General features: G+C 45.2%; 1 protein-coding gene across 1 annotated transcript; it reads left to right on the top strand.

Annotated features, from left to right (window-relative positions):
- Nucleotides 1-414: 414 nt before the first annotated feature.
- Nucleotides 415-25,799, top strand: NRROS (negative regulator of reactive oxygen species). The gene is made up of 3 exons (XM_059065223.2): nt 415-565; nt 19,309-19,429; nt 23,573-25,799. The coding sequence occupies exons 2-3, from the start codon at nt 19,322-19,324 to the stop codon at nt 25,541-25,543; spliced, it is 2,079 nt and encodes a 692-aa protein (XP_058921206.1). The 5' UTR covers nt 415-565; nt 19,309-19,321; the 3' UTR covers nt 25,544-25,799.

The following is a 25,799-nucleotide window of genomic DNA, read 5'->3' as shown; positions in this document are numbered from 1 at the left end:
TTTTTGATTTGCTGGAGTCAAGTAAAGACTAGCTGAGTGGATGATTCTCTCCCAGTTGGGAAACGTGTATCCTACCCATTCTCAAAGTTTGCCCTAGCTTGACCCTTGGACATAACCTTGAAGAAGAGTTTCTGGGTCAGCAGAGCTCATAGGCAGGGCCCCCGGTTCCCTACCCCCTCAAAATCTTGAAGGCCAGAAGCCCTGGGGAGCCTTGGTTAGCGCTGCTGGGAGACCATAAAAATATGTGACCTCTTTAGCTACTAATCCAGTAGATAGTCCGGGGGCCACTGCCTCCCGCCTCCTGCCTGCCCTCTCCCAACCCCCCTGCCGCCCACCCGCGGCGGCAGTTCCCTGTAAGATGCCTGCTCTCTGTGAGTGCTGAGTCGCTGAGCTGCTCATTCTCCATGTGACTTCAGTTTCCGTCAGTTCCTTCCGCAAGTGCTATAATAATCTGATGCCCCAGAGAGAGCAGGCAGTTCAACCCCGCGTCCGGCTGCTGTCGAGGAGGAGGCCAGAGCCCCGGGAGAGGATGCGCCCCGCGGAGCCGCCTGGGCCTGCGGGAGCCGTGAGTATTTCCTGAGGGGCAGCCGCGGTCCCTCCAGAGGCGTGCGGCTTGGAAGAGTGGGGAGGCAGGAGGTCAGCGCCTGCGGCCCACAGCTCGGGGGAAGTTGTGGCTTGCTGCATCCAAGCTCCACCAGTTCTGTTTGGGGGCTACAGCTCTGGGTGGAGGTGGAAATACCTCCCTCTGGGAGACTTAGAGGTGGCGTGGTGTAGTGGAAACAGTGAGGGCAGAGTCAGACCTGGGTTTGATTCCTGGCTCTGTGGGGGGAATTCCTGAGCCTCAGTTTCTTCATCTGCAAAACGGGAACAGTAATGCTCCCTCCCTGGGCTGGATGGCTGGATGTAGTGAGGTTGCTCTGTGAACACTCAGCCTGCCTTTCCTGCCCAACAACGTGGATTGAGAACCACGATTTCATAGACGAAGACCCTGCATCTCATGAACAACAACATATTTATGGATATCTTCCATGTGCAGGCGAGTTGGAGTTCAAGGTGTTGGGTGGAGCTAGAGCTGTGAAGAAGACAGACAAAGCCCCTTCCCCACAGAGTGTGTCCTTGGGAGATTCCCCAGGTTCTGTTACTTGAACCCACAGCCTGGAGACTAGACTCCAGGCCTCTGATCCCCTTGTACAGTGTTCTTCTGTAGCCCACGCAGCTTCTCCATGTGGGCTTCTCCATGTGGAGGACTCAGCATATATCCCCCTGCCCTCAGGAGCTGACAGAAGTAAGAAGCCACTGAGCGGGCTGTGTGCTGCCCTCAGAATGGGCTGCCAGCTCACTGCACCCCTGAGGGAAGGTGACCACGTGTCCAACGGTGGCTGGGACTCCAGGAGGCTGAGGCAAGGTCCTAGGAATGGAGCCCCTGGTTAGGGCTGGTCCAGGGTGGCGCACTTCCAGGGGGGAGTGAAAGGACTCCACGGGAGGTTTCTTCCATGACGGGAACAGCCTGTTACGAGTCTGGACAGCAGAATCATTCAGAGTTTGTACAGTTGGACTTCTGAGGTCTCCTGTGTCCCCTTCACCTACTGGCTGTGCTGCACAGACTATTTCTGTGGAGGTTGATGGTTTACTGGGTTTTATAGCCCTGAGACTTATTTATTTTTCTCACATACCACATAGGTTTGTACATGTATGTCTGAGAGTTCCTAGAGGGGATTATAGAATCATGGGCCCCGGGGCGGGTGGGTAACCTCAACTCCCTGAGTGTTATGTGTTCAATATGTGGGGGGTTCTCGGCTAGGTTAGATGATGATCTCTGAAAGCTCAGAGAGGTGAGGAGAGGGGAAAAGGACACTGATCTTATGAAGCCTCACAAGCAACTGTCAACTTGAGTTTAGGGGTCATTTAGTTGCACGTGACAAAAACCTCACTGAGCTTGGTTTCAGGGGAAAAATTTTAAAAAGAGGATTTATTGTTTCAAATGACCAAAAGGTCTATGGGGAATAGCTTCAGGCATGGCTGGATCTGGGTGCTCAAACATTGCCAGGCATCCATCTATCTCCATTCCTCACCTTTGCTTTCCTTTGTGTAGGCTTCATTATCAGGCAGATCCTAAAGTTGTTGACAAAGATGGCTGCCTGCAGCTCTAAGCTTAATTCCCACCAGTTTGGCATCTGAAGCAGGAAGAGAAAGCCTCTTTTCTAATAGTCCTAGCAAAAAGTTTAGATTGATTCTCATGGGCTTGGCATCTGTGCTGTACCTGTTATAAACCAATCACTGTGGTTAAGGAATGAGGAGGCTCTGATGGGCCCAGCCTTGATCACAGTGCTCATCTTGGTGCGATGAGTTGAGGCCAGACCCCAAAGAACACAGACTTTTTAAGAAAGGAAGGGGGTTGGTTGCACAACAGTGTAAATATACTTAACACTAATGATTTCTACACTTAAAAATGGTTAAGGTGGTAAATTTTATGTTAGTGTATTTTACCACAAATAAAACATTTTTTAAAATAAAAGGAAGAGAGAAAAGAAAGGAAGGGGTGGTTTCCTCAAAGGGGAATTGAGGAGCTGTTACCAGAAGGAGAAATGAACGTGGGTAGGCAAAACCAACTGATTTCCAGAGTGCATGGAGTCAGCGGCTGAGACCAAACCACACGTGTCTTCTCATTTTGATGCGTGAGTGATTTCAGGCTGAAGAAAGGGCATAAAAGAGGAAGTAGAACCCTGTAGCGGTTCTCACTAGCGAGGTGGGCATGAGGAGCAGGGCTGGTGCCAGTGACGGCTAAACGTGGCCACAAAACCCTGTGAAGGGACTTCCCTTGTGGCGCAGTGGTTGAGAGTCCGCCTGCCGATGCAGGGGACGCGGGTTCGTGCCTCGGTTCGGTAGGATCCCACATGCCACGGAGCTGCTGGGTCCGTGAGCCATGGCCGCTGAGCCTGCGCGTCCGGAGCCTGTGCTCCGCAACGGGAGGGGCCACAACAGTGAGAGGCCCGCGTAACGCAAAAAAAAAAAAAAAAAAAAAAAAAAAAACACCCTGTGAGGACACAGGGACTCCCCACCTCCAACCTCAGCCCACAAGGTCGCCTTGCTCAAGTGCTGTGCTGTGTGCCCCAAGAAACTTTCTGTTGACCCCTCCAAGAAAGAAAAGAATCAGGAGGGGATCTTTCTTCGCAAGGTAGCACTTGGGGCTCTCTGTCTTTCCACCCTGGCTCTCTTAAGCAGGACCTAAGTGTCTGAGGCAACCCAGCACCCACAATGCTCCTCAGGGGCTCATACTGGGGTGCACATCGTACTCCCCAATAACTTCATATCATTTTATTTTAGATGCCAGGCTGGACACAGGCTCCTCCTGATCGTCTCTATTTTTGCTCCTTGTTAGGCCCAGCCACGATCGCTCAGGTCTCTCCTGCCTTTCCAGTGTCTCCGCTCAGTGTTCCCACCAAAGGGAAAGGCTGAGCTCTCCTCCTCAGCCTGCAGGGTCGGTGGCAAGTGGGTCTTTCCATGCCTGGCCCTGGGCCACCTCCTTCACCCTCAGGCATGTTCATGGTCTCCCTATCACTGCCCAGCCTGACACCCTGAGACTTCCTCGTGGGACTCTCCCGATGGCCTTTTTCTTTTTCTAGGTTCTTGTGCCCTTCCTCGGGTCCCTAAACTGAAGTTTCCATTTTCACTAATGTTACTGTCTTCTTATTTCCTTCTAAATCCCCAGTTTTTTCTAGGCTTTCTAGCTCTTTTTACAGAACCTCCAAAGGCCCTCATCTTTGTCATAGGTACACCCCATGGCATTGACAGGGTACCTCATCCCCAGAGAAGACCATAGCCCTCTGAACACTCACAGGTGCTATTCAGGATATCAAACACCACCTGGAACGGGCACTGACCAAACAGAATGGACATTGTCCTTAGAAGCAGGGTCCTGGGGGCCCCTGCTGGGTCAGATGTTACCTCCTTGGTTGATGGATCATGGGGGAGAGGGAACTGGAGTTACAAGAGAGGGGCCAGGCAGCTGGGGTGGGGCTCATGAGATACCTGTTTACCAACAAATACTTACCTGTGCAACCCAGCTGAACATTCACCCAACATATATTCCTCCCATACAGGTGCACATCCAGCACCTCCTACTTGGGCCAGAACTCAGCTCTGGTTTTGGCTTCACTTTCTATAAGCCATGAGACTTAAGCTATTCACTTTGACCTTTTTTTTTGCGGTACACGGGCCTCTCACTGTTGTGGGCTCTCCCGTTGTGGAGCACAGGCTCCGGACGCGCAGGCTCAGTGGCCATGGCTCACGGGCCCAGCTGCTCCACAGCATGTGGGATCTTCCCGGACCAGGGCACGAACCCGTGTCCCCTGCATCGGCAGGAGGACTCTCAACCACTGCACCATGAGGGAAGCCCCACTTTGGCCTTTTTGAATCTTGGATTTCTTATCTGTAAAATGGGGACAATAAGCAAGGACTCTAACATAGATATTTGTGCACCAATGTTCATAACAGTATTGTTCACAATGGCCAAAAGGTAGAAACAACCCAAATGTCCGTTGATGGATGAATGGAGAAACAAAATGTGGTCTATATATTATTCAGTCATAAAAAGGAATGAATTTCTGATGCATGCTATAACATGGCGGGACCTTGAAACCATTATCCTAAATGAAATAATCCAGGCAGAAAAGGACAGATATTATATGATTCCACTTATATGTGGTACCTAGAATAGGCAAATGTATAGAAAAGGAATAGTGATTACCAGGGGCTGAGGGGAGGGAAGAATGGGAAGTTATTGTTTGACGGGAAAGAATTTCAGTTTGGGATAATGGAAAACTTCTAGAGAAGGATAATGGTGAGATTGCACAACAGTGTGAATGTATTTAATTCTACTGAATTGTATGCTCAAAAAGGGTTAAAATGGTAAATTATATGTATATTTTATCACAATAATAAATGGAGGTAATAATTCCTACTATGTAGAACTGTTGCAAGTATTACATGAGATCAAATATCTATAAGAAGCCTTTGCAACCTCAAGTGCTATTATTATTATTATTATTAACCAGTAGCATTAAATTATAATCCAGTTGTTTTGGCTTTATCCAAGAACTCCCTAAAAATCATTATTTGGGGGAGGGCGTTAAAAATATCACATTACTCCCATTCCTCTGTGAACTCAAATAAGTGTTAGAGAGAAAAAAAAAATTAGCCTTATAACAGGTAGCCCACCTTGCTAGTATAATTTGAAGGATTTTTAAAAGGGTAAAATTATCTCTCCTACTGTCCTGAAACTACACCATGAACATTTTATTATTTTTCATTATTACCTATATAAATACCTATTAAAGAGCAGTTCATTAAAGAGGATATCATTCACTCTTTAGTATGAGCTGCTTTCCTGCTAATTCTGGCTGAGAACACTAAGGCAGTGATTATCAAATCTTTTTTTTTCTTCTTACAAGACAGAAACTTTTTTTCCCAAATAAAATAGCTGACTTTGAAATCTCAATTAAATTGAGATTAAATTAATTAAATTGACCCAGAAGATTGAAAAAGTAGAAACTTTTTTTTTAAGGTTAAATCACTTGATATGCAGGGACTTCCCTGGTGGCACAGTGGTTAAGAAGCCACCTGCCAGTACAGGGGACATGGGTTCGAGCCCTGGTCCAGGAAGATCCTACATGCTGCAGAGCAACTAAGCCCGTACGCCACAACTACTGAGCCTGTGCTCTAGAGCCCGCAAGCCACAACTACTGAGCCCGTGTGTCACAACTATGGAAGCCCGCGCGCCTAGAGCCCATGCCCTGCAACGAGAGAAGCCACTGCAATGAGAAGCCCGCGCACGGCAACAAAGAGTAGCCCCCAGTTGCCGCAACTAGAGAAAGACCGCACAGCAACGAAGACCCAAAGCAGCCAAAAATAAATAAATTAATTAATTAATTAAAAAAAAATCACTTGATATGCATTCTGAAGTATTTAGGGGGAGGTGTGCGTATGACTCTATTTTGAAATGCATCAAAAAATAAGATGGCTTGAAGGATGGATAGAAGGATAGGTAGATGGATAGATATGTGATTAAAAACAAATATAGTAAAATATTAACAGTAGAATCTAGGTAGTGGGTATACCAGTGATCACTGTTAAATTTTTTCAACTTTGCTGTATGTTAAAATTTTTCATAATAAAAATTGGGGGAAAAGTCAAATTACTGTTAATACCCAATCACCACTCACATTCTTTTCATATACATAAAAATAAAATATTTTTTAAAATGTAAGACTTCCATAGGCATTATAACTATCTATACTATAGTATCATGTTATTTGGATTATTGAATTATTGCGCATCTGAACTATGAGGATATGATGAGGAGGTGACACATGTCCTGGGCCTTGAAGGATGAATAAGAGTTCAGCAGTTGGGGAATACCAGAAAAAGGACCTTTCCCACAGAGGAAACAGTGTGTGATTTAGTTAGGGATAGCCAGTATCCCAGGGTGGCTGGGGCTTGTGGAATTGACACTGAGTTTTGCTGGTTTCACATACTAAGTTTGAATTGCAGCTCTGGTATCTCTAGCTATGTGGCCCAAACCTTTGTGAACCTCAATTTACCAAGTGTAAGATGAGGATGATAACATTTACTTGCTAGGATTTTGTGAGGATTATTATATGTAAAGCACCTGGCCTAGCACTTATCCTAAGGTGAGCACTCAATAAATGTTAGATACTATAGATAAGAAGCCTAGAAGGCAATCTGGGAGCTTGAGTACTATCCCAGTCGAGCTGGTCAGTTATCAGGAATCTATATCATTTCATTCCTCAGTTGCCCTCTTTCTCAAGGGAACCAGGGTTGGCTGTTTGGGTGGGAGTGATATATTTCCACTCTGGGCAATAAATCTTGGTTATCACCTATAACCCCTTCCATCCATAATCTCCCACAGACTCTGGGTGTTGTCTCCTCTGAATATCCCAAGGCTCACACATGGAAGGGAGAAGGTACTGCAGTTCCTCTGTCTTAGTTAACACGAGCTCCCTGTTTGCACAGAGGAACTCTGCCTTCCCTTTAACCTGTCACTACTTTATCTTATTAGTGTAGTCCACAACATTTCCTTATTGACAAAGCCTTTTCACACACATTCTCTCATTCGGTCTCTTTTTTTTTTAAAAAAAATTTTCTTATTTATTTTTGGCTGCATTGGGTCTTCGTTGCTGCGCATGGGCTTTCTCTAGTTGTGGCGAGTGAGGGTTTCTCTTCATTGCGGTGCGCGGGCTTCTCATTGCAGTGGCTTCTCTTGTTGCAGAGCAGGGGCTCTAGGCATGCGGGCTCAGTAGTTGTGGCTCACGGGCTCTAGAGCGCAAGCTCGAAGTTGTGGCGCACGGGCTTAGCTGCTCTGTGGCATGTGGGATCTTCCCGAACCAGGGCTCAAGCCCGTGTCCCCTGCATTGGCAGGCGGGTTCTTAACCACTGCGCCACCAGGAAGCCCTCTCATTCAGTCTTGACACAACCCTGTGAGGTCAGCAAGGCAGCTGTTATTGTCAACCAGAGCCACCACAAGAGTGAAATGATCAGAGAGAACAAACCTATGATACTGAACAGAAACGACAAGTTTGAAATGAATGGGTTAGGTGCCTATCCACAGAGAGTATGTGTGTCTCTCTATACAAAGGAGACACCACCAGCTGCCCAAGAACAAGGTGTTATCACCCCCGTGGGAGCAGATTTGCATCTTTTAAGCCCTGTGGCCAGATGCAGCCTGTGTCTATGGAAGAGGACAGAGTGACTTGACTTCTGTTAGTTCTAAAGGGCTGACCTTGACCACACAGGGAAGTTGGTTGACTCATTTGTAGCCCCGAGGAGACGAAGTCAGCAGGGTAGCACTCAGGCAGCGCTCCACACCCTGGCTGCCTGGCGTTGCTATAGGAAGAGCCCAAAGGACGAAGAGCTGCTGTGGCCTCCAGCCTCCCTCCAGGTGGAGGCAGAGCCTCAACCTTTCCCAGAGGAAGACTTTTCTCGCAAGAGCCTTTGTGGAGCCTGGCTGACCAGGTGTGCTAGGCTCCGAGTAGGAAAAAGAGATCTGGATTTTAAACCGGTGCTTGGAAACCATTGCATTTCATTCTCTGTGGCACCTTGTCCATGTCACTTCATTTCTCTGGCCTGAGTGTTCTCACCTCCGAAATACTGGTGGATAGTCCCTTCAGAATGCTGCAGTTCTTCTCAAAAGGGTGGTCAGTTACAAAATTTGAATGAAAGTGCAGTGGCTAAGAGTCACGTGCCACAGAACTGTCCTTCCTCACATAAATTCTTAGGACCACATGTTCAAGGAGCATTCCAACAAATTCAAATGATGCAATTCCTCATTTATTTGTCCAGGCTTAAAGGGGGATCCAAGTCCTGGAAGCAAATGCAAAGGGGCCCCAATAGTACAATAGGGAAAATACAAAACAGAATGTGTAGTATATTTGTTAAAGGAATATGCATGCATCTGCATGTGTGTAGAAAATACTTGAAAGGGTACATACATGTCAGCATCTCAACAGTGGGGAGAATTGCACCTGATATTTACTTTGTCCACATCTGTATCTTTGCTTCTTTGTATTTTCTAATTTGCCAGCCATCAACTTCAATTACTATATTAAGACAAGCTTTTAAAGAATAGAAACAATCTATTATTAGTTAAAAATTAAAATATATGTCATAATCAGAGCCTAATAAATACCACTGAAATAGAGAATTTCTTATAATTACTTAGAATGAGTTGATTGTTAGTGTGCTTAAAAAGATTATGTTTGGAGTCAATGGAAGAAAAAATATCACTGACTAATAACTAAAATAAGTTTTATTATAGACACTACTTTTACTTTTCAGAGTCCAGGGGTTTTAGATCTGGGGTTGCATGTTCCTAGCCCAGCCCCTGGAAAGGTGGCTGCAAAGGTAAAGGAAAAGCCCAGGGTAAGGGGACATATGGAACAGGTTCAAAGCCTGGCTTTTATCTTGAGTACATCACTCAACTTCTTGGCCTCAATATCCTCCCCAGTAAAATGGGAATCGTAATGCCTGTGTTGCAAGGTTATTACTGTATTAAGACAACTTTTATAACAAAGTTCAAAAAATAGTTTCTGTCATCATTATAGTATCCTCATCCCTGGGAGGCTGTCCACCTGCCTGTGCTTAAATACACCTGGGGTGGCAGCTCCCTGTTTAGTGAGCAGGTTCCTGACATCTTTCTGTGTTGAATATATTGCTACTGAAGCATTTTTAATTGCCACACATTATACCTATTGTATAGCTGTATCATAATATATTTAGCCAATCCTTTCATTGTTGGACTTTTAGATGACTTCCACCTTTTTATTATTATCACTGAATATTTGCTGTATTATCACTGAATACAGCAATGAATATTTCTGTAAAAATATTTTTACCTACACTGTAATTCCTAAGTATAAATCCCTAGAAGTGGAATTATTGTATAAAATAATGTTTTCAAGGTCTTTGATAAATCGTGTTAAATTGTCCTTCAGAAAAAGTGTGCTAATTTGCTCTCTCCTATCTGCAGGATATGAGACAATTTGGGGGGGGCACTCAAAAGCCGTTGTATTGCCTATATTTGAAATTCCTTATTTTTTTAAAACTTGAAGTATAGTTGATTAGCTCTGTTGTGTTAGTTTCTGGTGTACATCACAGTGGTTCAGTTATACACATACCTATCTATCTATTCTTTTTCATGTTCTTTTCCATTATAGGTTATTACAAGATACTGAATACAGTTCCCTGTGCTACACAGTAGGTCCTTGTTGGCTATCTATTTTATATATAGTAGTGTGTGTTTGTTAATCCTAAACTCCTGATTTATCCCTTCCACACCCTTTTCCTCTTATGGTAACCATATGTTTATTTTCTATGTGAGTCTATTTCTGTTAACAAATTCATTATTAAGAGAGGAAGCCAGAGAAGCAAATTATGAGGTCTGAATTCACACATCTCAGTTCTAAATGCTCTCTTGTTCCAATCCTCAATTTGCAAGTTCTTTTTTAATGAGTCAATATTCTTTGCAAAATATAGGAATGTTTGACCAAAAATACAACTGGTTCTTTACTTTTATAACTATTCTGCATTTTCTTTTACATGTAATTCCAAAATCAAAATTTAAAAATCTTTGGATGCGAAAGTACACATTTTGTACATTTCTCCAAAGAAGATATAGAAATGGCCAATAAACACATGAAAAATGTGCAACATTACTAGTCATCAGGGAAATGCAAATCAAAGAGATAGCACTTCACACCTGCTAGGATGGCTATAATAAAAACGACAGAAAATGACAAGTGTTGGTGAGGATAAGGAGAAATTGGAACTTTAGTAATGTTGCAGACATCATACCCTTTACCTCTAAATAATTCAGTGTGTATTTTGTAAGAACAAGGACAGTCTTACATAACCACAGTACAGTGATCAAAATCTGTAAATTAACATTGATATAATACTATCATTTCAAATGTTGTTTGTATTCACATTTTACTAAGTACCCCAGTAAGGCCCCTATAGTATTTTGATCATTTGGTTAAGGAGGCATTTGCCAGTTTTTCCACTATAAAGCCGTTATTTTCACCGTTGTAAAATTAACAAGTAACTTATATTAATAAGATACTTTAAGACTATATTAATATCTTGTTTCCCAACAAATTTTCACTCTTTAGTTTTACCATCCCTTGTGATTCTTGCCTATAGGGTGCACTTTGAAAAATACATTCTTGCATTCAGATTTCAGCTACTTTCTCTAATTTTCAGGTAGCATCATAATGCTTGAATGTGCTCTTTTGAAATATTACGTTCTATTTTGTCTTTGTGTTCAAGCTTATTAAAGAGCACAAGTCCTGTTTTAGTTAGGTTTTTTTTGTTGCTAAGATGCAACTTTTGGGCCAGCCTATGGGGTTGGTGATGGCGGTGAGGTGCTATCATGAAAAACCATGGAGCTTGGAAATGAACCCAGCCATTTTCCAAGAACCACCAGGAACCAGAGAGGCAGCCTTGAGCCCATTCTCCCCACCCTCTCTCCCAGCCTTCGCAGTCCACACTCTTGTCATTCTTCCTAGTCCATCTTCTCTGCTCTTTGCCCTCTGTTGACTATCTCATTCTTTTCTTTCCATATGCCTTTTCATCTAGCTTTTGCTTTTGCTTCCTCGTGGCAAATCCCTCAAAAATTCAACTCCACCTCCTCTCTCTGTGCCTCTTGGCTCCAATTTCCACTGCTAATTACCTAATTCTCTCTCTTGTCTCTCTGCACTGAGATCACTCATAGGGTGATGGCCACAAGTAAGGAGTGACCTCCCCTGGTCAGGTGCTTCCTGAAGGTTCTGTCAGCTTGGTGGAGGTCCAGGTAGTGGTGAGGTCATAAGCTTCTCCTGAGGGCTGCCCCTCCAGAGGGACTGTGGGTCTGGTGGATAGAAATTGACCTGGACAGTGGAAATTACATTAGTACATCAACCGTGTTTCCTGAACCACAGTCAGGCCATGTGATCTAACACTTCTGTGCCCCTTTCAGGTGTGAGAGATGCTGTCTGGAAGCTCTAGTTTGAATGTCAAAATGTTAGAATTTTCAGGATATTTTAAAGATTTATGTGTAATGCATTTTAAATTTAACAAATGTTTCCTGAGTACCTTTCTGAGAAGAAAGTTTGAAAAATGTACATTCCTGGAAATTTGGGGACAAAAGATTACCATAATCCCTGTCCCTTTAGGAACTCCAACATTTATTTTATTTTTCCCATTATTTTTTAATTTTGAAAAATTTCAAATTCACAAGAAAGTTAAAAGAAAGTACAGGGCTTCCCTGGTGGCGCAGTGGTTGAGAGTCCGCCTGCTGATGCAGGGGACACGGGTTCCTGCCCTGGTCCGGGAAGATCCCACATGCTGCGGAGCAGCTAGGCCCGTGAGCCATGGCCGCTGAGCCTGCACCTCCGGAGCCTGTGCTCCGCAACAGGAGAGGCCACAGCGGTGAGAGGCCCGTGTACCGCAAAAAAAAAAGAAAGAAAGTACAATGCTAAATTTGTCGGTTGGTAATAATTAGCTTTAATTTTCTCTCTCTCTCTCTGTCCTTCTCACTCTCTATCTTTGTTGAGCCATTTGAAAGAAGGTTACATAAATTGTAGACATCATGAAATTGCACCCCTAAATACTTCAGCATGCATTTCCTAACAATAAGGCATTTATCTGCATAACCACAACATCATTATCATACCTAAGAAAATGAGCAATTATCTGGTAATATCATTTGTACATAATATCACCTAAAAAGACATCACTTAGTACACATGTAAATTTCCCCAATTGTCTCAAATTTTTCTTTTAGAGATTTTTAAAAATCCAAAATCAGGGCTTCCCTGGTGGCGCAGTGGTTGGGAGTCCGCCTGCTGATGCAGGGGACGCGGGTTCGTGCCCCGGTCCGGGAGGATCCCACGTGCCGCGGAGCGGCTGGGCCCGTGAGCCGTGGCCGCTGAGCCTGTGCGTCCGGAGCCTGTGCTCCGCAACGGGAGAGGCCACGACAGTGAGAGGCCCGCGTACCACAAAAAAAAAAAAAAAAAAAAAAAATCCAAAATCAACTCAAGGTACATGCATGGGATTTGGTTATTATGTTTCTTAGTCACTTGTAATCAGACCTCTCCCCTCCCCTGCCTTTCTTTGTTTTTCAAGACTGATTTTTTTTGAAGAGTCCAAGCCAGTTGTCTTGTAGGACATCTTACAGTCTGGATCTTTCGTTATGACTGGTTCAGGGCAAACAATTTTTGGCAAGGGTACTACCAAGATGGGACTTTGTGTTTCCCAAGGCACCACACCTGGAGACTCAGGATGCAGGTGGTCTTATCATGGGAGATGCTAAGTATAACCATTTAGTGACAGTTGAGATCACTCTTTTTTTTTATTTGCTAAGAATCAGAGACCAGAGCTGCTTTCCTGAGGCATTCAAATACTTCTTGGTAGTAGGAATTATTTGAAGTGGTCACAGACTGGGGTTTCTGTTCTTTATTATCTGTTTTCTGTGGTCTGTGATGAGCTGCCCTTCCCTTTCTCCCAGGATCCCAAGTGGGATCTGCTCTTTTATTTTTAAACAAAGGCGGACTCCCTTTCTGTGGAGTCCTCTACCTAGCACCCATGCCTTTTGTGTTCAGCGATGTCACCATCACACGTTTACACTCCACACTTGTGCAAACTCTGCTTCTAGAGATTCTGCCCCTCATCCCCTCCCCCCCCCGCCCCACCCACAACCAGTCTATAAATATTTGTTTCTAACACTGAGAGCTCTCCACTTTCACCTGCAAGACCTCTTTCTTGAAAGCTTTTTAAGCTTATCTGATTATTTTGCAGAGAAAATTCTCAGTTACATGCTAATGTATGGATAACACTCTTAGCACTTGCTAATAGTGCCATTAGCAAAGAGGTTGCAGTCCCAGCTCTGGAGGCAGCTGCTGTAGTAGTAGCAGCTGCTGGAGAAGGTAGGGAGGTGAGAGGGAGTGAGGAGGTGATGTTCAGTGTGCCCCCGAATACTAGAAATCCAGCATCCTTTCCTGAAAATGAATCAGAAAATACCAACAAAGCAAAACCAAAACTCAGGTCAAAGTTACTCCTTAGTATTCCCAAACTTTGAGTGTAAGGATACCTTTTTATGGACAAAAATACCTGTAGATCAGCCCTTACCTGATGGTTGTGTTTTACCATCCGCTGATAAAGACATTCCATGACAACAGAAAGCTACTTGGAATTAATAACCCTTAAAAGAATAAGGGATATTAATATTTTTTAAAAAATATTAATAAGGAATATTAATACAGGAAAACCTACATCCATGTGAAAAAAATAGTGTACATGTGTGTTTGTCAGAGGACCTGACAAAAACAGGGACACTGCTGTACTCCTGTATTTTGATTCTTGTGATGATAGGGACATAGACATTTCAGGACTTCAAGAATCAAAGACAAGTCAAAAGTTTTCACTCATCCTTTCCTCCCTGTCCATTGCGAAAGCAAGTATCACCCAGAAGTGTGGCTCCTGGACGGGAGCCACTCCTTGTCCTGCATGTGACTGTCTTCTTCCATCCAAGCAATCTGAGCCCAGAACTGATGCAGTCATGGCGATGGATATGGAAGCACTGCCCCAGCTTACAGCCAAGCCACTGCTGGCAGGCTTGGGATGCTCCTTCCAAGAGGAGTGAATATTCCATCCCCTTTCACTGTTTCACACGGCCCACAGGGCCAATCCAGTCAGTCTCCTTTTACCTTACTTGGCTCATTGAAGCAGGAGCTTCTCCCTATTGTTTTGTAGAAACAGAAAAAGCTAACAAGCATAATTTCTAAAACAAAGAGGAATTTTTGCAGATGATACGCATTCTTCTTCCTCACTATTAGTGTCCTCTTGTTTCAGAATACAATCTTGGTGCGTGTTATTTTGTGAAATAAATTTGTTTTTACCATTCATTTATTATGACTAGATCTGGAGAGAGAAAAGCCAGACAAAGAGCCAAATTTGTCTTTCTGCCTAAAAAAGGAACAGTCTTTATAGACAAGGGATGGATGTGGGGTTGAATCACAGGTTTTCATGTTAACCAATTAGAAAGCATAGTATCAAGATGAATGGTTACAATAAGGGATGCCATTAAGCATTTGAGGTCCTAATATTTCAAGGACTTCTTAGGAAACAGGAAAGACATTTTGTGATGACACAAACAAAACAGGTAGAAGATAAAGAAAAAATATAAATGCAACACTAAGAGGGCCTCACTTTAACATGAGGTAGAATTTATAATCTTAACATCTTCAAGTCAGATGTGTTAGACAGTACAGAATCTTGTCTCCTGCCCACATCTGGGTCAATGGTGTCTTGTCCCTTTAAAACTCTTCACTAATTAGAAGCTCACAGTCTCTGACTTTAGTCATATTCATGATAACTATGACTGGATAAAAGATACAGAGAGATTATAGAAATCGTAGCTGAATAAATAAATATAGGATTTATAGATCTATATAAAAAAGAATGGGACTTACTATTTTCTGCTTCCACACTTGGAAAGAACCCTTCAACCTCGTTATCTGGTTTAAGAAGAACAGATATGGCTTCCCTGGTGGTGCAGTGGTTGAGAGTCCGCCTGCCGATGCAGGGGACGCAGGTTCGTGCCCCGGTCCGAGAGGATCCCGCATGCCGCGGAGCGGCTGGGCCCGTGAGCCATGGCCGCTGAGCCTGCGCGTCCGGAGCCTGTTGTGCTCCGCAACAGGAGAGGCCACAGCGGTGAGAGGCCCGCGTACCGCAAAAAACAAACAAACAAACAAAAAACAGATACAAGCAGATTCTGTTAATGCCATCTGCTTCCCATGTCAGGATCTCAGGTCTTATATGGGTTATTTTCCCAGTGGTCACCAGACCAGGAGGAAACATGGTACTTTTTCAGACCCTACTTGGAACATGGGTTGATTTGCAGTTCTTTTGTATTACTCTTTGGCTCCCACAGTGCTTCACAGCCCATGAAATAGGCACCCTTGGTCCAAGCCCTTTTAATTATAACAAAGGGAGGTTCCAGGTTACCCCATTTAAATTGTTAATGTCATACTGTCATGTGTGCTCTCCATCATAATTGTTCTTCATTCACTTCCCTTTCTCTGCCAAAAATGTATCTAAGATGAGAAACATTTGGCTTAAAAAATGGACGTATTTTTCAGAAGATATCAGACAGATAGGAGTAAAGTGGGATGGTTACTTTTTAAAAAGCACACTCAAGCGTAGATGCTCTCCTACAGCTGGAGACACTGTTGAGTGGTGCTCACGCAGCTGCGGGTAAGTGTGGGTGGACGGAAGCAGTCCTGTGCACACAGGAGAAGGTTCATGGGATTTTCCAATGAGACTTGGCATCCCAACTGTTTATCTTGTACTCTTCACCACGCCGTGGCTCTGAGGAAGGCTTCTGCAGCCACACACCCCAGGAAGAGTGTTTCTCAACCTAAACGGTTATTATTTTGAAAGTCTCTTATTGCTTTTCAGAGTCATTACATACCTTTTTGTTTTGTATTGTTCCAAGCCCATTCTCACTTACATCATTGTATCAGTCAGGCTCCAACCAGGAAACAGAAACACACAGATTATTTAAAACAGAGGAAGTTTAATGCAGGAAATTTGCTACACATGATGGAAGAGGCTGAGAAGCCAACCGGAGAACAGACAGTTAATCCAGAGATTAGCAACTTTGGGAAGCTGCCACCTCCCCCTAGGTAGGGGGAGGATACTGGGAGGACTTACCAGAGCCTGGGAGTCACCAGAAGAAACTCAAGGACTTCTCTGTCCCAGGCAGAGAGGTAGGGAGAGAAATACCGTGGATTTTCTCCTCCTCCTGCCTTCTGACTAACCTCCCAGTAGCACTCCCCATTGACCAAACCAGCTGGAGGCCAGCTGACACCCAGAGCCTTCAGAACTCAGTCCCCGCAAACCAGAGCTGGGTGGGGCAGCGTAAACTATGGCTCTGAGGACAAACTGCTCTCAACCAGCATAGTCATCAGTTATTGGGATTCGCCTTTTTTTTTTAATTCAAATAAGATTTTTCTGGAATTTATTTTATTTTATTTTTGCGGCACGCGGGACTCTCACTGCTGCGGCCTCTCCCGTTGCGGAGCACAACAGGCTCCGGACGCGCAGGCTCAGCGGCCATGGCTCACGGGCCCAGCCGCTCCGCAACATGTGGGATCTTCCCGGCCTGGGGCACGAACCCGCGTCCCCTGCATCGGCAGGCGGACTCTCAACCGCTGCGCCACCAGGGAAGCCCTGGAATTTATTAATGCAGAATTTGTAGTCCAGCCTTCCCACGTAACTTTCACATATTTAGTTGGTATAATGATTTACTCATTCTTCCGCCAAATTATTCATTCTTTTCCCTTTTTTCTGTGGCTGTTAAATTACCTTGGAGATTACACGTAGGAGTAACAATCACTCATCCAGCTCACTGGTGTTAAGAACTCATAAATAATAATTGTTATTAAGTACCTTCATAGTTGAAGCACTTATGTATATATTATTTGATTCTCATAAAAATTCTGAGTAGTTATTATTATCTCTGTTTTATAACAGGATTGTCTGAGTCTCGGAGAATTTATGTGAATTGCTCAAGGACAAATAACAAATACTGGAGCCAGAATTCAAATCCCGTCTGTCTGGTTACAAATCCCATAATTTTCTCATGCTGCCTCATGAGAGATGGAGTGCCCAGAGGGCACAGCAAGAGTCTTTCTGGGCTGGTTGACTGAGTTTAGGAGAAAGGAGAAAATATGCTTTAAATTTGCAAAAATTTTCTTGTTGACCCAGAAATTAAAATTACACTCTGGGCATAACTGACACCAGACCCATCTAGCATTCCAGTCTGTACTCTTGCCCTGAACACATCTAAACTCAGTATCAATATACAGGGTTGGCTGTTCTAAAAGGCTCAGTGTCACAGCAGCATGTACCATCCCAAGCCTGACAGAGGGGATGAAAGACGAAGGGAGTAAGTCCGTGGTTCCCATCTTTCTGTCTCTCCTCAATTCAAACCCAGTGAAATTTGAATGTCGGACAAATAATGAATTTTTTTTAGTATAAGTATGTCCCAAATATTGCATGGGACTTATTTACCCTAAGAAGTTGTTTTTTTGTTTATCTGGCATTCCAACAGAATCTTGTAATTTGCTAAGTCTGGTAACCTTATCTCAAGGTGGGCAGTGATCCTACCGTGCGTGTGTGTGTGTGTGTGTGTGTGTGTGTGTATTGGGAGTTCACTGAGGACAGGAGCCCATATGGCCCTGTTTTTGCCATCTGTGCCCTGTACGTGCCATGAGGTAATAATTTCTGCACAGGTGCAGAAGTAGGAGAGCCTGGGAAGGGGACTCCCTGTGTCTGGCAAATATGGCTGAATTTTGAATTGGAGGTTCCCTCTGTGGTAAGGAAAGCTGGCCTGACCTGAAGTGAAGGTTAAAGCTGACTTACCTAGATTCACTTAGCTTTTCTGTTAGTCTTTCACTGGTGAGTATTCAAATCTGACCAGAAAGTTAAAATTAGCCTTAGAGATGTGTAAACTTATTCGAAGAAAGGGAAAGAGGAAGGGGCCCAAGATGGCTAGATGCATCAGGCAGAAATGTCTGTGGGTCCCATAGAATAGGTGAGGAGTTCATGTTAGCACTGGAACTGCTGGCCCAGGAGACAATTCAAGAGCAGACCCTGTGGTCCTTCCTGTGGTCCTTCCTGGGGGGATGTCAAGGAGAGGATGGGGCAGGCGAAATGCTGGGACCAGGCTCTTGCCTGTGATTCTGAGGAATGCAGAGCTAGGAGGGGATGCCACTGGGCTATAAACTCTCCCAACAAGAGGGTGGTCAATTCAACAGCACCTACTAGGAGAGAAATTACCCTGGCTACACATCCTAGAGCTCGACGGGGTGGGGGGGTGGGTTCTGGGGGCTACTTCCAGCCCTGCCACTAAGTTGATCTGGAACCTTGAATAAGCCCTTACTATCTGTGGCCTTTTTATCTCTGGACCTGTAGAAATGTGGCGGTGGAGGGTATATTACATTTCCATTATGGTTTCTCTTAGTTCTAAAATTCTATTGGTCTATGTATAATTTTATGCCTTTTCATGACTCCAGTTGTGTGCTCACTGGCCAGGTAAGAGAGCCGGTAACCACACTTCATCAATTACCCTTATTATATCTGAAGATTGCTTTTTCATTTTCCCCTCAGCTTTTTCCCTTATGCAGGCAAAATATCAAAATCCTTTTTTCAAAGTTCTCTATTCAAATGAGTTAATCAGTGAGGTCTACTCTTTTCTAAAAGCCTCATGTCGACACAGCAATTAGTAACTCTATGAGACCAGAGGCTTCAATTAATGTTTCAATCCCAGTTCACTATTCATTCATTCAGCAAATATTTATGAGCTCAGGTGATGCATGGCAGATTTGAGCTTTTAGAGGAACATTTCAAGAGAACTATGAAACATGGCAAACTCTAGGTGACCTGAGACCCAGTTCCTCAAATGATTTGCTTCTCTCTTCTGTTGCTGGACTCTTGGGAGTTTCAGGTTCAGCCACCTGCCCATCAAATGGTAGAGGCAAAATGAAAATGAGTTCTTGTTGACAGTTGAGTGAGAGGTTAAATGTGTTGGCTAAGTTGAGGTATTTGAATAATCTGTGGGTTTCCACCTCCCTGTAGCCGTGGGCCTCTAACAGCGGATATACTGAGAACTGGCTCTTTCTCCCGGGAGCGCATAGCAGCCCTCTGGGATGTCCTTCTCTTACCTGCTTCTTCCTTGCCCTCTGTCCACAGTGCTGCACTTGAGATGGAGTTACTGCCCCTCTGGCTCTGCCTGGGTTTTCACTTCTTGACAGTGGAATGGAGGAATCGAAGTGGAATTGTCATGGCCACTTCCCAAGGGGGCTGTGAGTTGGTGAGTTTTCCTGGGCACTCCAAGTTGTCTGTTGCTCCTGTCCTGAGGTTGGGTCCATTTGGAAAGCTGACGTATTGTCAGTCAAGGAGGGGAGGAGGGAATGAATGAGTCTGAATCACTCCATACCTACTTACCACGATGCCATGTGCAAGCTGCTCTTTAATCAAAGGTAAAGATGATGCCTGGGAAAGGCCCTGCCCCACCTTTCTCATACCTGCTGAGGACAGGTGATCCCAGAGACAGGCCAAGGGCAGCCACCTGGAACAAGAACACCTTGTTAAGAATCTGGATGATGGAGCTCCACTAATGGTATCAGAATCTCGGGGTTGGGGGGACACATATTAAAGTTGAAGAAGCCCTGCCTCAGAGTCTGTGTGTGAGCCCATAGCGAATGCTTAACCAGCTGTACTGAAGAGCACGCTGCCCATGCTGCCCTGTACAGCAACGTCCTTGACCACGCTCAGGCTTACAGCAATCCAGGGAGAGATACCTGAGCTTTTACGGTTCACCCTCTCCAGGAGGGTGAACCTATATGTGGAAGCAGACTTGGCTCCTAATGACTGAGCACTCTCTAGAAATTTTCTCCTTTGCCTATAACTTAGCGGTATTAAAAGTTGAGAAACAGGGCTTCCCTGGTGGCGCAGTGGTTGCGAGTCCGCCTGCCGATGCAGGGGACGCGGGTTCGTGCCTCGGTCCGGGAGGATCCCACGTGCCACGGAGCGGCTGGGCCCGTGAGCCATGGCCACTGAGCCTGTGCATCCGGAGCCTGTGCCCTGCAACCGGAGAGGCCACAACGGTGAGAGGCCCGCGTAACGCAAAAAAAAGTTGAGAAACATACATTTAATGAATATTCCTTGAGCCGTGTTATATACTAGGCACTGGGAAGACAAATTGGATGTCAGGGTTAATAACATTCAAAAATGTGTTCTTAAATCTGATGAATCTTAAAAACCCAGCTGGTCATGGTCCTTGACCACGGTCCATGGTCCTCTAACCACTGCACTGAAGTAGACTCTGGTAGGGGGTAGGGGTTAGGAGCCAGACCAGGTTTAAATCCCAGCCCCACCACTTACTAGCTGGTGACATTGGGCCAATCTGTGCTTCAGTTTCCTCATCTGTAAAATATGTAGGTAATAATAGTACCAACCAATAATACCGTAACACTGGGCTGCAATGATGACTAAATGAGTTAATGTATGTAAAGCACTCAGAACAGTGCCTTGTGTATGGTAAGTGCTATGTGTTTTATCTACTGTTATTATTGTTGTTAGTCTCTGCTATACAGACGTCCATTATTCCCTTACAGAGACAATGAAAAGTTAACTTCACAGTAGCTAATTCAGGAGTTACCAGGCATAGGAAGAGGAGGGAATAAAGTGCGAGTTCTTTGACAGCTTGCAGGGTTCAGGCTAGACTCCCTGCCGGACCCTCTGCAGCCTGGTGGGCAGGAGTAGGGACTCGGCTACCATTGAGATCAAAGAGTGGCTTTCCAGTGCTCTTTTGAATTGAGGGTTGAGAGTTTGAAAGTCCAGCTACTCTCCAAAGCCCCTCCTTGCATTAGCCATGCAACATTATCACAAAGTGTATGTGGTAAGCTTTCTTGGGCTCTGATGGCCACGTGGACTTTTTGCAACACGTCAGTGGGGCTGCAGGAATTGCGGAGACATGTCCCCAGCAACTGCAGCAACTCTGGTGAAACAGGGTCTCACAGCTTGAGGAAAGCCCCTAACCACAGCATTCTCCAGTCCCCACGGCGGGAAGACCAACACTTACTCAAATAAAGAAATACATCTTGTTTCTGTGTGGGGAGATTCAATTTGGAAAGATGTCAGTTCTCCCCCAAATTGCTCAATGATTATAATGCAATCCCAATCAAAACTCCAAAGACTTTTGGGGGGGGGAGGGGAAGTGTAGAAGGAACTAGACAAATTCATTCTAACGTTCATCTGGAAATTAGATATAACTCAAATGCTCAACGATAGGAGATTAACTAATTAGAGCATGCTAACAATCGTTCTAACAAACATTTATTAAGCATTTATGTGACAGGTTCTATGTTAAGTGCTTTACATAAACAATCACACTGAATCCTCAAAAAAAAAAAAAAAACCCAAGAGAAAATTACAAGTATAATTTACATTTTACAGGTGGTGTAATGAAGGTCCCAACTGGTTAGGTACCAGCCCAAGCTCACCCATTTGATAAAAAGCAGAATCAAGATGGGCTGATCGTAGAGATCTGGCTCTTAGCCACTGTGCTATTCATGCAATGAACTAATATACAGTTGCCTAAAAGAATGTGATCATATTTATTTTTATTGCCAAGGCAATATATCTATCACATTATTAATGGGGGAGGGGAGGAAGTCGATTACTGAACGGTTTGTACAGTCTCATTTAAAAATGTTTTTTAATTTATTTTTTATTTTATTTTTTAAATTGAAGTATAGTTGATTTACAATGTGTTAGTTTCAGGTGTACAGCAAAATGATTCGTGTGTGTGTGTATATATATATATATATTCTTTTTCAGATTATTTTCCTGTATGGGTTATTACAAAATATTGAGTACAATTCCCTGTGCTATACAGTAGGTCCTTGTTGGTTATCTATTTTATGTACAGTAGTGTGTATATGTTAATCCCAAACTGCTGATTTATCCCTCCCTAATGGTAACCATAAGTTTGTTTTCTATGTTTGCGGGTCTGTTTATGTTTTGTATATAAGTTCCTTTGTATCCTTTTTTTTTTAAAGATTCCACATATAAGCGATATCATATGATATTTGTCTTTGTCTGGCTTACTTCACTTAGTATGATAATCTCTAGGTCCACCCATATTGCAAAGAAAAATTTTTTTAAGTTAGAGAATGTCTTTGGAAAAGAGTCCAGAGGAGATGTAAGAAAAGGTTAACAACGTTTCTTTGAAGGAGAGGCTGAGGTTCCTGAATAGTTTAATTTTCATTATTTCTATAGTGTATCAATTTTTAATTACGAGAAGTTTTATTTGAATAATCAGATAAAGAACTTGGGGCTCCAAGAGGTTAATTCCTTGCCCAGAGACCAAAGCTAATAAGTGTCAGAGCCAAGATTCAGACTTGAGTCTGTCATCTTTCCAAAGCTGTGCTTCTTCCTCTCTCTCAGGAGTTTTCTCTCCTGTTCCACTACTCCACTTGCCCCGTGGGACTGGGCCCACAATTTTAGGCAATCGCTGACCTTGTTGTACTGACCAGTCTGTGGAAAGAAATGCCATTACTCTTCCACCTTATCACTTAAAATTTTTTTCCTGGACACCGAAGGGATACCCTGTGGTTGATTGCTTTTGCCAGTCTTGTAGAAAGTGGGCTGAGGGAAAGTATCCTGAGGCTTGTGTGATCCCTGCAGTGAGACCAGACCCATCCGTCCTGGCAGCTTCGCCACACAGTCGTGGTAGAATAGGGTTCAGGAAAAGCACTGGATTGGGCAGTAAGAGCTCTGGGCCCCGGTCCCAGCTCTGTCACTGGCTCTTCACCTGTCCTCTCCAGACCCCCTTTACTTCTCTGTATGATTCAGGCTGGTGATGAGCTCTCAAGTCCTCTTGAGCTGTAATATTTATCAATCGAGAGTGTAGAGGAGCCTCCCAGGCAAAATTCCTTCAGGTAAAATGAAGATGCCACAGTGCTGCTGGTTCTTGGGCAGTGTCCCTGTTAAACACACAGTGTTTTATGATCATCGTTGTCATAGCGATAACAATGCAATAGTGACCATTTGCATTAATAGTGTCCCCTGTGTGCCAGGCACTGTGCAGCCTCTTGCCTAATCTCACTACAATCCTCTGAAGTAGGTGCTAACTTTATCTCCATTTTTCTGAGGAAACAATAGATTTAGCCTAAATTATTTGCTCAAGGTCACATAGGGAATAAATGGCAGAGGTAGGATTCAAACCCAAGTAGAAACCTGATCCTCTCTGTAGTTAAAACCAAACTGCAATACAATGGTCAGCACTCAGCACCCGATGGACAGATTCTCAGATCTTCTCTAATAAGCTGTGTGTGTTGAGTGAGGCCTGGAGCCTTCGTGAACAGTCTGATGAGTGAGCTAAGTTTCTGTACATAAACCCTCACCTCAGAGGCCCCCGCCCTGCTGACCGGTGTGTTTTTGGACCTAGCTGGATGGAGTAGCTGACTGTCGAGGGCAGAACCTTGCTTCAGTGCCCAGCAATCTCCCGCCATCCTCCCACACACTCCTCCTGGATGCCAACCCTCTCAAGACCCTGTGGAACCACTCACTGCAGCGTTACCCTCTCCTGGAGAGCCTCAGTCTGCACAGCTGCCACCTGGAGCACATCAGCCGCGGTGCCTTCCAGGAGCAGGCTCGCCTGTGCAGCCTGGCGCTGCCTGACAACTCCCTCTCCGAGAGCTACAAGGAGACAGCAGCTGCTCTCCACGGCCTGCGGGGTCTGCGCACGCTGGACCTGTCAGGGAACTCCCTGACGGAAGACATGGCGGCCCTCATGCTCCAGAACCTCTCTTCGCTGGAGTCTGTGTCCCTGGCGAGGAACACCATCATGAGGCTGGATGACTCTGTCTTTGAGGGCTTGGGCCGCCTCAGGGAGCTGGATTTGCAGAGGAACTACATCTTTGAGATTGAGGGTGGTGCTTTCGACGGCTTGCCCGAGCTGAGACACCTCAACCTGGCCTATAACAACCTCCCTTGCATTGTGGACTTTGGCCTCACCCAGCTGAGGTCCCTCAACGTCAGCTACAACGTCCTGGAGTGGTTCCTGGCGTCGGGGGGAGAGGCCACCTTTGAGCTAGAGACGCTGGACCTCTCTCACAATCAGCTGCTGTTTTTCCCCCTCCTGCCGCAGTGCAGCAAGTTGCACACCCTCCTGCTGCGGGACAACAACATGGGCTTCTACAGGGACCTGTACAACACCTCGTCGCCACAGGAGATGGTGGCCCAGTTCCTCCTCGTGGACGGCAACGTGACCAACATCAGCACCGTCAACCTCTGGGAAGAGTTCTCTTCCAGTGACCTCTCTGATCTCCGCTTCCTGGATATGAGCCAGAACCAGTTCCAGTATCTGCCAGACGGTTTCCTGAAGAAAATGCCTTCCCTCTCCCACCTGAACCTCAACCAGAATTGCCTGATGACGCTCCACATCCGGGAGCACGAGCCGCCAGGAGCGCTCACCGAGCTGGACCTGAGCCAGAACCAGCTGTCAGAGCTGCACTTGGCTCCGGGGCTCCCTGGCTGCCTGAGGAGCCTCCGGTCCTTCAACCTGAGCTCCAACCAGCTCCTGGGTATCCCCACTGGCCTTTTTGCTGATGCCAGTAACCTCGCTACAGTCGACATGAGCCACAATCAGATCTCACTTTGTCCACGGCCGGAGGACTTAGACCCCGGCGGCACCCCCGGCTGTGTAGATTTCAGAAACGTGGCATCTCTGAGGAGCCTGTCTCTGGAGGGCTGTGGGCTAGGGGCACTACAAGACTGCTCATTCCAGGGCATGGCCCTCACCCACTTAGACCTGTCTGGCAACTGGGGGCTTCTGAATGGGAGCATCGCCCCTCTCTGGGACATTGCCCCCACGTTACAGGTCCTGTCTCTCAGGAACGTGGGTCTCAGTTCCAGCTTCAAGGAGTTGGACTTCTCTGGGTTTAAGAATCTGAGGGACTTGGATCTGTCGGGAAATGCCTTGACCAGTTTCCCAAGGTTCAGGGGCAGCCTGGCCCTGCAGACCCTGGATCTCCGCAGAAACTTGCTCACGGCCCTTCCTCAGAGGGCTGTGTCTGAGCAGCTCACGGGAAGTCTGCGGACCATCTACCTCAGTCAGAATCCGTATGACTGCTGTGGGGTGGAGGACTGGGGGGCCCTGCAGAGCCTGCACACTGTCGCCGACTTGGCCATGGTCACCTGCAACCTCTCCTCCAAGATCATTCGCCTGACGGAGCTGCCCGGAGGCGTTCCTCAGGTCTGTAAGTGGGAGCGGGTAGACATGGGCCTGCTGTACCTTGTGCTCATTCTTCCCAGCTGCCTCACCCTGCTGGTGGCCTGCACTGTCATCTTCCTCACTTTCAGGAAGCCTCTGCTTCAGGTAATCAAGAGCCGCTGCCACTGGTCCTCCATATACTGACCTGGCTACGTGCCAACATTAGAAACTTGGTCTGTACATGTAAGGACACCTTCTCTGCCAGGTTTCAAGATCTGGTGCAGAGGACAAGTCTGAAGAACTGAGGTTTAAATTAAAGTTTAAAATGTTTCCACCCCTTAGTTGTCCCAAGTTCTTCCTCTATGATTGTGATGCATCCTCAATTATCCTGGTAAAATATTTATTAAGTTACATTCTATGAAAATAAAAAATGCGTCTTATAAATATTTTTTAAATCAAA

The sequence above is a fragment of the Kogia breviceps genome, chromosome 5 (genome assembly GCF_026419965.1).
Source record: "Kogia breviceps isolate mKogBre1 chromosome 5, mKogBre1 haplotype 1, whole genome shotgun sequence".
NCBI classification, from domain to species: domain Eukaryota; kingdom Metazoa; phylum Chordata; class Mammalia; order Artiodactyla; family Physeteridae; genus Kogia; species Kogia breviceps.
The sequence above is the reverse complement of the archived record's forward strand: the minus strand, read 5'-3'. Positions and strand labels throughout refer to the sequence as shown.

Coding starts and splice junctions, on each gene's coding strand:
- NRROS (XM_059065223.2), top strand. CDS start 19,322: ATGGAGTTACTGCCCCTCTGGCTCTGCCTGGGTTTTCACTTCTTGACA. Junction 19,430..23,572: donor CCCAAGGGGGCTGTGAGTTG/GTGAGTTTTCCT, acceptor TTTTGGACCTAG/CTGGATGGAGTAGCTGACTG.